Here is an 11,447-nt window from a genome sequence, read left to right on the forward strand (position 1 = left end):
TATTTATTTAGTCTGGCATGTTTTATGATGCCAGTTATTAATATTTTATCACTGACTGTGTTTTAGAATAAGAGAGAAAGAGAGAGTGATTCAAACACACTCAACACATGGTCCTACTAATTTAAATCAGTTTATATGCTTTTTGCCTTATCTCTGTCTTGTGAATGCACCAGTTGTTGTATTTAGCATCTTCTCCATTATGAATTATTAACAGAACATTAAATAAGGACGTGTGTACATAAAACTCACTGTGAGTTTCTCAATCTGGAATCTGGACCTGATGTTTTCTGCCCAGAATAGACATGAATGGAATCTAGAGATCTGGAGTTCAAATTCATTATGTTAGTGAGTCAGAGTGCTCTTTTATTGCTGGCTGGCTTTACAGCGCAGGGTAGACCTTGACGTTGTCAATGTACACATGCAAATGTTTTTTTTTAATGCAAACAAAGAGAAGGAGTAATATGGAAAACTGCTTTGGTGTGGAGCGACTGCCAACATTTTGTTTATTAACCCCATACAGCTTGACATATGAAATAATAGTCTTTTATTATTATTATTATTAATTTTTACAGAGCAGTTTATAGTTTTTAATTGAGCATAGTTTCTTTTGCGCCTTTTTTATGTAGTTTAGTCTACATAGGAGAATATGGATCTCATAATCAAGGTGGTTTTATTTCAATTATCAGATCCAAATTGATGAGAGAGAGAGAAAAAAAGCAATTTGATTCAGTTGCTGATATTTGTATGGCCAAAGAGTAGGATGAAATTTCAATAGCTTGTAATATAAATCAACGAATAAGTATTATAAATAATAGTTGTCACTCTATATCTCCCAGTAATTTGTTTTAATAAGATGATATTTAATTATTTTATTTAATAATAATTAAAAAAGTTTTAATATTAGTTTATGTAGTTTATATTGTGGGGCAAAACGAAACAATGCAATTCCATGATAACTGAGAGATGAGCAAATAAACATTCATCAATAACCGGTTGTGTTTGATACTCATATTTGAATATTATTTTTTTGAAAATTATTTAAGGGTAATCAAGTAAACCTATTTTTTATTTATTTATTTTTGTTTATTTTTAGTTCAGTAAGAGGTAATCTTGAAATATAAAAAAAAAAAAAAAAAAAAAAAAATGTAAAAAGGTATTCTGACATTTATTCAGTGATGATTTAAAATCAAAAAAATATATATTTTTTAATACAACTATAAGGTCTTTTGTTTGCTAAAAAAAAGTATGAACTAGATGACACAAGGCATGTCGTAAATTGTGTACAACAGGGTTTTCAGCTAAATTTTCATCATTCTGAGAATTTAGAGGCCTTGGAAATTTTCATATCAGAAACTTTGCCTTTAGTGTATTATAAAATGATTACATTTTATTTAATGAAATTAAATCGTTTGAAAAATGGATGGATGGATGCAACAATGAAATATCTTCTACCCCAGAACTGTGCAAAACTGACAGATGCTATTAAACCTCCCAAGTCTGACGAAATCTAGAATGCACCAGAATCTTGCAAGAGTTCATAATTCAAGCACAGGAATTCAATATAAGGGGGCCACAGCCCATAGAAACAGCCTGCACCCTTCAGTATTGTGTAATCACCCCCAAACTGATGACTCATCACTCCGGGCAGCAGAATTTTAAAGGTCCATTCTAACTCAAACCAGCTCAGCTCTTTAATCAGCAGAGGATGCAAATATGAAGTCTATAGAGATATATCAATATATACATACCAGCATGTCTACCTTTATAAAGACATTATCTAAACAGAGATAAATAGAGTCCGTTCTCCTCTAAGCTGCTGTATGTGTGTGTTCATGTGACTCAGAGGGGCATGGACAATCTGTACCTGGCAAAAGTTCAGGAAACGCTGAGTTGCTCCGGTTAAAACCGATCAGAATAAGACTCAGCAGAGGTAAAACGCTCTTCTGAGATCTGGGGCCTCTGCCAGGACACTCCCCAGTACAGAGGAATGGAAACTGAAACACACTCTTTTAGTAAAAACAGGAGGGAGGCGCCTTTTGGTTTCCCGACTAACGGCGGAGGATAACCTCTAGCTGATGTCACGTTGATGTCTGTATGTTGTGTAGCTGGACGGCAGGTCCATCTCAGAAGAGAGCCACTCCCCCTTCCTGAGCTGAGCTTGAAGGGGAAACCCAGGCTTAATAAGTTTCATTTCACTTAGAAAACGGTCAATCGTCGGATACATACCCCCATGCCTGCTTTACTCGGACATCACCAACCTGAAAAGATGTCAAACTCCAAATCTTCTCGGATCCCACTTTTCATCGTGATCGGCGTCTTGACCGTGTGGTCCATCATCTCTCTTGTTATTATTGTGGTATGGGCCACTTCGTCCGAGATGAAAGCAGCGAATCAGTGTCAGAAGGAGATGCAAACCCTCAGGGAGAAATATGAAGGGGAAAAAGTCGAGCGTACCAAAGACCGAAAAGCCTTCGATGAGCTGCTGACACAGGGATGGAAGAACCAGTCTGCTCTACAGAAGCAAATAGACCAGTACAAGGAGCAAATACAGTCTGAGAACATCTCTTTGAGCGCCACCCTCCAAGAAAATGTGAGTTTATCTTCTTGTTTGGGTTTCTTCTAGCCTTCACCTCGGTACGTTTACACATCGTGAGGTTATGAGATGCAGCTATGAAAAGGTTTTCTTCTTGTTGAAAGTCAGATATGAAACTGGTTTTGTTTTACATAATGAGCCCCAACAGGAAGTAGAGAACAAATCAGGTTGAGTTCAATCTTAACAGTTATGCAAATATATGCCAAATCATATGATCCGAACATTAAACACATCTCTTGCCCATTGAGGGGGGTAGGGTATCAATCAAAGCTCTTCCTGGAATAAACGTGCCTGATAATCTTCACATCGTTCCAGACAAAACATGGGTGTTATGTTGTATTAAAAGAGGTTCTTGTCTTGATTTATGTGGCCTTGTTTTGTCAAGTGTCGTTTGGGATCTTTGGAGGCGGTGGTGTTCACTCACACGCCCGTGAGATCTGACAGCCACACCTTAATGTGGTCGTGTGAACATTATGAACTTGTGGTTGATTAACTTTCTGTCTCTTTCCGCAGATCATTCTGAAAGGAAACATCACGTTTTTGGCCAACAAAATCGAAGAATACAAGCTCATCAAGGAAAACCTCACTGCTGAAATCAGACTGCAGAAAGGTAGGACAATTCACATCAGAGTTTTCCCTCCCTCTCTCTCTCTCATTTTCCCAAATGTAACCAAAGAAACTCGGAAGAGACAACAAACAGGAAATGCTTGTTTGTGACATGGACTTCTTTACAGTATCATGAAGCACCGTGCTTTAAAAATCTGCTATTTTTGGCCAGATTTATTTGCCTTGTTTATATATGTGTTTTTATGTATTATATTCACTGAAAAGGTTGTCAAATTTAATACGAGTAAAATTATACAGCCGTTCAAAAGTCTGGAACTGTAACGTTTTTGAAAGAAGACTGCATTTGTGTGATTACAAATCAAGTAATATTGAGAAATATTATTATAAATTAAAATATCTATAATATCTATTTGAACACATTTTAAAATGAAATTTATTCTTATGATAGCAAAGCTGAATTTTCAGCATTATTAGTCCAGTCTTCAGTTACACATGATCCTTCATAAAATCATTTTAATGTGCCGTTTTATGACGGTTTCATATGATTATAAATGCTTAATATTTTTTTTGTGGAAACATTGCGGATAGAATTTGAAAAAGTTCACATTTTCATTTAGAATTTGAAAAAGTAATTATTTAATAAATATGGAGTTCAAAAGAACAGCATTAATTCGAAATCATGAACTTGATCAATTTAATGCAATCCTTGCTAAATAATTACTTTCTCTTTCTTGTGTATGTATTCTAAAATTGTATAAGATAACCTTATTTCATCTACAACCAGACTGACCTGGTTAGAGAACATCTAGACCAGTTAAACACCAGCCTGGTCAGACATGGGACACCATAGACCAGTTAAAGGCTGACAAACCATTTTAAACTAAGCTGGGGACCATCTAGTTAAAGTCACCTTTGACAGGTGGGAGATCATCTTAAACTACTTGAGACCATCTTAAACCAACAAACACCATCTTAAACCATCTACAACCAGCTCAAACCAACCTGTTTAAGACTTTAAAACCACCTAAAGTCATTGTTTGTTTTTCAGCAGGGATCAGTACTGTTTATCCAAATTTATACTGAGCCAGTATTTCATGGCTCACTAAACAATTGCAGGAAATGACTCCTGAATGCATGAGATATGAAAATAACTGGGAATACAAGAGCGAGAGAGACCGCCTAGCGTGGCCCTTTTTCCTCAAAGAATGTTTGGCATACTGTTAAGAGTACTGTTTAAAAGGAGCACTAACATACTATTGGTATTACACTGAAAATGATCTGACAAAACCTTATGAGTTGCGTTGTCTGAGGAGTGTTTTCATTATCGTTTCAGGCCAGATTGAAGCCCTGGAGCACAATTTGACTCTGAAGGCTAAGGAGCTGGCATCTTGTGAGGCTCTAGGCCTTGCTTCCAAACAGCTCCAAACTGCAGCAGAGGAACAGAAGAGGGCTTGCGAGACCACCAAGCAAAATTTAGAGGAGCAACTGTAAGTCATTCAGCATCTCTTCCACCACTTCCAACTCTATTCCATCACTCTTGAAAGAGTTCTTGTTTTATTAAAGCAACCGTCTAATGCCTAAATTAGATTATAAAGCATGCAATGCGAAAATATCCTGCAAAACCGAACTGAAATGATATGAGATTTCTGTCCCTTCACCACAGCACAAAGTGCAAAATTGTGGAGCAACATGTAAATCAAGCTGAACACAGTGGCAGCGGAGCCCAAGGAATCACCATGAGTAGTGTTTCACTGGCCATGATCGTTTGCCTTACTCTGCTTTTGGTACCATGTAAGTGCATTCTGTGTTTAAGTGAATCATCTTCAGAGTATTCAAGCTGATCACAGTTTTTGTTGTGTCGTTGTTGATGATGAATCAGTATCCTGTGTGCTAATGAGACTCTGGTTTATTCTCAGAGAGGAGAAAAAGGCTGGATGATGGAGTATTTGGGTTTATGATTCGGTGCAACACTGTTCTGAGGATACTGCTCAGCTGCACTTGTAACCCTGGATTTGGAGCACATTTAAATCTTTACTTGGATGTGCTATTGCCAAATTTATGATCACATGTAGTCAATGAAGGAGTTTGTGTTGCAAAAAGTTTTGGTGGCACGGTTGAGAGCAATGGAGAATTTTTTTTATCTAAAAAACATATGCTGTACTTCACTGGTGGTAAATTTTTAATGTCTAGATGTATCTGAATTGTATTTATTTTAGTTTGGAGTAGCAAGGCCAATACGCCGATGATATTTTAATGTTAAGAGCCATTTTTTTTTTTTTAAGAATTTCATGAAAACCTTTTTAGAGCTATTTTTGAATAAAGTTAAAATGTTGACTCTCTTGTTGAATGTTGACACACACACCAATAAATGGTACAGCATATTCTATGATATACATTTAAATTTAACCAAAAAATGATTGCAACATCAGTCAAATGTGATTAAAATAAGAAATCAAACAATGTGACTTTTTTCATAAAAGATACATGTTTTTAAGCATATTCTGTATTTATTTATTAATTTAGTATGATACTGAAATAAAGTGAGTAATAGCCTGTTTGACTGGTAATGTGGCTTAACATGTTCGGGCAGCGTGAGGGGACGACCAACTGTAAATGATAACATTATGACTACTGTTTTTCAGTCTTCTCCTATTACAGCTTTTCTGAATTGCTAAAACACATTTCTTAAAACCTTAAACACAAATCCCAACCTTCAAACAAAGTTCACAGAACCCCAGACTCTTCTGGCAAAATCTAAAAATCGCTTCAAAACCATCTCACCTGTACTCAGTTTTTTTCAAATCATACACACACATTAGTCAATACACTACAGATCATTCATTTGACACTTAATGAAAAATGGAGAGCACAGTTTCCAGCACATGTAGTTTATATATATATATATATATATATATATATATATATATATATATATATATATATATATATATATATATATATATATATATATATATATACAAGATATACATCTTATCTTAGAGAATTTAAATACATGTTACTTAAAAAAAGAAACACACACACACAGATATGGGCTACACACGATTCGCGGATGACTATGTATAATGCTGTGTAGTATAATAAATAAGACACTTGTTAATAAAAAAATAACTTTTTTGCCACCAAATAAGGAAAAGGGTGGCGAGAAGAAAGAAGCCATAGACTGCACACGTTGTAATCGCACACACACAGAGAATAATTGCCCCACACATAATAAGCGATGCAGGAGATGCAATAAACTGGGACATTTTGCCACTGCATGTAAAACGAAAAATGTCAAAGAGCTGGTATGTGACAGAGACTTGTGTGATGCATTTTTCCTGCTTCTGAGGACAGGTGGTGCATTACTCTGCCTATACGGGGCAGATCTGTCAAGTTCAAAATTGAAACTGGGGCTGACATCACCATCATGCCTCACTGTTCATATAAGAGCTTACAAGGGCGCCCTCCACTGGACAAAGCCAGTATAAATGTGAGAAGTTCTGGGGGAAAAGTGAGCTGTATGGGAAAATTCCTAGCAGATACTGAAAGTAAAGGGAACATTTTTGAATTTGGGTTTTGTTGTAGATGGGCCATTTGCTAACAATTTGCTCAGTAAAAGCACTGCTTGGAAGATGGGCCTATTAGAGAGGGTGGATGAAATCACAGACTACGATGATGTATGGAGACATTGGCTTGCTCAAATGTGAACCAGTCAAAATTACACTTAAGTCAGATGCCACTCTTTATAGTCCGGGGGAGCAGTTGGGGGTTCAGTGCCTTGCTCAAGGGCACCTCAGTCGTGGTATTTTAGGTGGAGAGATCGCTGTATGTTTACTCCCTCCACCTACAATTTCTGCCAGCCCGAGACTCGAACTAGCAACTAGGGCTGTGCAAAAAATCGAATGCGATTTTCCATTCCATCTCATCAGTAAAGACGCTCCTGTAATTAGAAGTATATCTCAAGCACGTGCGTTCAGATCAGGGTTGCCAGGTTTTCACTACAAATCCTTCCCAGTTGCTTCTCAAAACTAGTCCAAAACCAGCCCAATTAACCCAATTAAAAACTTTGCTAATTATTTCTCTTTTGTTTTCAATATTGATTGTGGTTCTTAGTCTTAACGAGTGTCAGCAAATCTACAGAGGTTTCCTCAGTTATCAAAGCTACACATGCAGGAAGTCATATTGAAGTGTGTTTTTGCCTTTTTGACTTGAGTAATGAACTAGTATTTGTCCAATAAATACATTTTTTTGCAGTACATTGTCCTTGCTCCTCCCATATTACAGCAAGCCCTTGAAGCGACATTTAACAACATGCATTTAGTTAAAAACATGACGAGTTTTAAAGATGACATTGTTAAATTGCTGATCCACTTCTCATCTTCAGTGTTTGGCAGGAGTGTGTAGTCGAACTCTTAAGATATGAGATCAGAATATTAACAACTCAATGAATTATTCCTTCCTTCCTTCATTCATTCCTTCATTCATTCATTCATTCATTCATTCATTCATTCCTTCATTCCTTCCTTCCTTCATTCTTTCTCATTGGATTATTACAATTACAATGTATGGAAATGTAATCTGATATTTCCTACTGACACACCACAGCAAAAGATAGAAATAAATGGCTTGATATTTTCTTTTATTTTTTTGCTGTTTTGGCACAGTAGTGTACATTATACAGCGTGTGTGTGTGTGTATATATATATATATATATATATATATTGATTTTTATGATTTATTTATTTATTTAAATTTGAAAAGTATTTAAAATAAACAGATTTATATATATATGTTTTAACATGACTTTAACAAAGCACAACAAATACTTGTCTGGCGTAATCATTATTATTATTATTAGTTATTTATTTTTTTTTAATTATTTTTTTATATAATGTCACAATGCAAAAAAAAAAAAAAAAAAAAAAAAACAACCCTAAAAAAACCCCACAATGTTCAAGAAAAAATACATATATAATAATACAATTGTTTTTGGAGAGGGTGTGTGGTTGAAGTCACTCAGACGTCCTCCATGTTTTCTGAAACAGGGCTGCTTCCATGTTCTGTCCAGTAGATGGAGCCATGAGTGTTTTCAATGTTTCCAGCTGGTGCAGATGGTGAAATAAATCTAGATCAACAACCTTACATCTCCACTTTGTTTCAATATGGCTTTCAGAACATCTCAACCAGAGTAATTAAGATATAAAACGTGAAAAATGACTTTCATTTTTTTTTTTAAACTGCAACTCTCGTTTCTCTAACCTCAGGTGTTTTCCACAGCTTTCAGATACGTTGCTTCAATTCGTCCGTCTTTATTGTGCTGTGCTGTTATTGTTATTGATCTGAAATAATGTACGTTGAAGCCGTAGAGGTGAGACTGATGAGCAAAGACATTCACCTCAAAGCTGTCTGAACATTATCAATCATGAGAGATTCCCGAACTTGAGGTGTGTTTTTGAAGACTTCCTGCTGTATTTGACTGACGTCACAGCTGGTTTTGAACTGAAGGTTGAATGAGAAGACCAGCGATGTCTCGCAGTCGTGTTTGATTGATGGCATTAGTTACGGTAAACCAGGCTCATGGGCTGCTATATGTGAAAGGAGGCAGGCGAGAGCTGCACAGCTATCAGACCAGAATGAATAATTCAGCGTCTGTTTCTGAGTTTTAAAAGGAGATGACGTGCATCTATTATTCTGTATCTGTATAAAATTATTTTAATATCGTTTTCTTTTCATGAATTGAAGTAGTTTGACAATCTTCTGTTATGCCCAATCACGCCTATAAAACTAGCAAACTATTTGAGATTTTTATGACACTGCATGGTTAGCTCAGGGTGTTTAAATGTTGTTCAGTAATGTTAATGTTTTCTAAAACTGAGACTAAAAATAGTTTATTAATTTAAAGCTGAAATATTGTCAGATGAAAATTCTAATAACACTGATGTCATGTGGTGCGACTCTCCAAAAATGGTATTTATGAATATTTAGAAAGTAATGTTTTTTTGTAACCTTTTGACTTGTTACTCCACATGACATTAAAATTGAACTTTTTTCTCTTGAAAATGATATTAAAGTTTTTACTTTTTTTTCTTAACTGTCATTGACACTAATACCTGGAAAGAGCTTCTCCTATCTCTGTGCTGGCGCATGCAGCTCTGGAGCTATATCGCTTCATTTGGATCAGGTTTTGTAGTTTGCTGTTGTCACCAGTTTAATCACGTTTGCCTGTAAACATCTAAGCACACAGGTTTCTGCTGGAAGTTGAATGGTGGCGTTTGTGTTGACTGTGACCTTGCTGTTGAGTGAGCGATGCTAAGTGCAGCGCAGCATGAAGAATGAAGCGCTGTGAATAATGAGGGGAATCTAAAGTGTGAGAGGGGGACACGGACTCCCTGATGGACGCTGGACAGAGCCAGAGCTTATAACTGAAGGCAGTCGACACACTTTCTGCAAAACAGATGCTCAAAGCTTTTATGTCGAACCAAAGACTCTTAAGTGGACAGTCAGTCACAACAAAGTATCTTTGTTTTCATTATGTTTTTACTTTTATAATTTGTAATTATATCAGCCCCCCCCCCCACCCCAAAAAAAAAAAACTATTTACACTGATGATCACAAGTTTAAAATCAAGAATTTTTTTTCCTGCTCAGCAAGGCTGAATTTATTTGATGTAAAAACAGTAATATTGTGAAATATTGTTGCAGTTTAAAATGTATTTTAAAATGCATCATTACTCCAGTGATCAGTGTCACATGATCATTCAGAAAAAAATCTAATATGCTGATTTGCTGAAAATCATTCCTTATATAAACATTTTTTTTTCTCAAAGAATCCTAAAAAATTGCATCCACAAAATTATTAAGCAGCACAACTGCTTTCAACATTGATTATGTGCCATTAGATTGACTAGATTTCCAATAGAACTGAAAGCATAAAACTAAATAAAAGTTAAAAGCTAGATAAATAAAAGTAAAATCTTAAAAAATAAAATAAAATACAAACTTTCTGATTTCAGGTTTTAAGGTTAATTAAAAAAAAAAAAGTAAGTAACTTATTTAAAAAAATGAAAATCTAAATATTTTAAAGTGTACAAAAATATTTTTTATTTTAATCTTCACCTTTTAAAATATAATAGTATTATCACACAATGTATTATTTTGTTTGTTTTTTCTATATATTTCTTTCCTTTTATTTTTATTTTGAAGAACCTGGGAGTGTTGATATATATATATATATATATATATATATATATATATATATATATATATATATAGGAGTTTTGAGAACTTCAGACTTCTATAACTCGCATGAAAAAAGCAGAAGTGAACTGTGGACAGAAGGATGCTCAATCATAACTTTGAAACTCAATTAATGCGAATGTAAAATTGAGTACATATCAGGATTTCTCCTAACTCCATAAAAACACAGATGTGCATCACAGATGTTGGTTAAGACCAGTCGGCCCATGAGCTCACCCAGCGGTGCTCACCGTATGAGTTCAGTTCGGTCTCCTCTCACTTTATCTGTGCTTATGTTTCTGTCTGGATCTCCTTCTCCTGTCTTTTTCTTTAAGCTGATCGTTTAGCAGAATGCATGCAACTTTATTTTCAACAGTCATGAGCTGTGTGACTCTAAACTGTGATTTCTAACAAGTGTAGTTTACTGAAAAATGCTTTATTTTTAAGCAAACTTTAGGAGAAAATCAGCTAAAAAAGAAGAAAACAAACTCTTCCTGAATAAATAAAGTTATAAATATCAAGTTTAACATGTAAATTTCATTTTAATGTATTCTAGAATGTTTACTAATATTCATATTTTATAGTAAGATACTGTGTTAATTCATTAATATTGTTACATGTTGTAATGCAAACATGCAAAATGGTGTTATTCTTGGCATGGTCTTCCATTTTCAGCAATGAAGATATAAAAATATGTGCAATCCATTTCCAGCATTTCTACTGAACATGTTTTAGCATAATAAAGGGAAATGGCATATGAACTGAAATCAAATATGAAAATAAACATGCAATCATTTCAAATTCCATTGCATAAAGTTAATTACATAACATTAATAATAATAAAACAATCACATATACATTATTATCTATATTGTGCTTTATGTACATAAAATTGGATAATTAAACACTTGAAAATAATCAATTGAAGAAGAAGAAAAAGCAAAAATCAGTATTAAAAGCACACTGATCTCTTATTAATATGCTGGTTGATTAACCAGTTAATCAGCCAGCAAACATGCTTTATACGAGTTGTTAAAATTTTCAAGTTTTTC

The 11,447-nt window shown here is 34.8% G+C and overlaps 1 protein-coding gene across 1 annotated transcript; it reads left to right on the forward strand.

Annotated features, from left to right (window-relative positions):
- The first annotated feature begins 2,061 nt into the window (after positions 1–2,061).
- LOC113055085 (uncharacterized) lies at positions 2,062–5,431 on the forward strand. Its single transcript, XM_026221055.1, has 5 exons — positions 2,062–2,590; positions 3,107–3,203; positions 4,494–4,647; positions 4,824–4,951; positions 5,077–5,431. Coding segments are annotated over exons 1-5 (741 nt in total). The 5' UTR covers positions 2,062–2,230; the 3' UTR covers positions 5,079–5,431.
- The last annotated feature ends 6,016 nt before the right edge of the window (positions 5,432–11,447 follow it).

Source organism: Carassius auratus, chromosome 36 (assembly GCF_003368295.1).
Source record: "Carassius auratus strain Wakin chromosome 36, ASM336829v1, whole genome shotgun sequence".
NCBI classification, from domain to species: Eukaryota; Metazoa; Chordata; class Actinopteri; order Cypriniformes; family Cyprinidae; genus Carassius; species Carassius auratus.

Bases quoted from the DNA above. Each gene is read 5' to 3' on its own strand.
- LOC113055085 (XM_026221055.1), top strand. From the start codon at position 2,231: ATGCCTGCTTTACTCGGACATCACCAACCTGAAAAGATGTCAAACTCC. The intron at 2,591-3,106 runs GTGAGTTTATCT...CTCTTTCCGCAG, and splicing joins GCGCCACCCTCCAAGAAAAT to ATCATTCTGAAAGGAAACAT. The intron at 4,648-4,823 runs GTAAGTCATTCA...CCTTCACCACAG, and splicing joins CAAAATTTAGAGGAGCAACT to CACAAAGTGCAAAATTGTGG.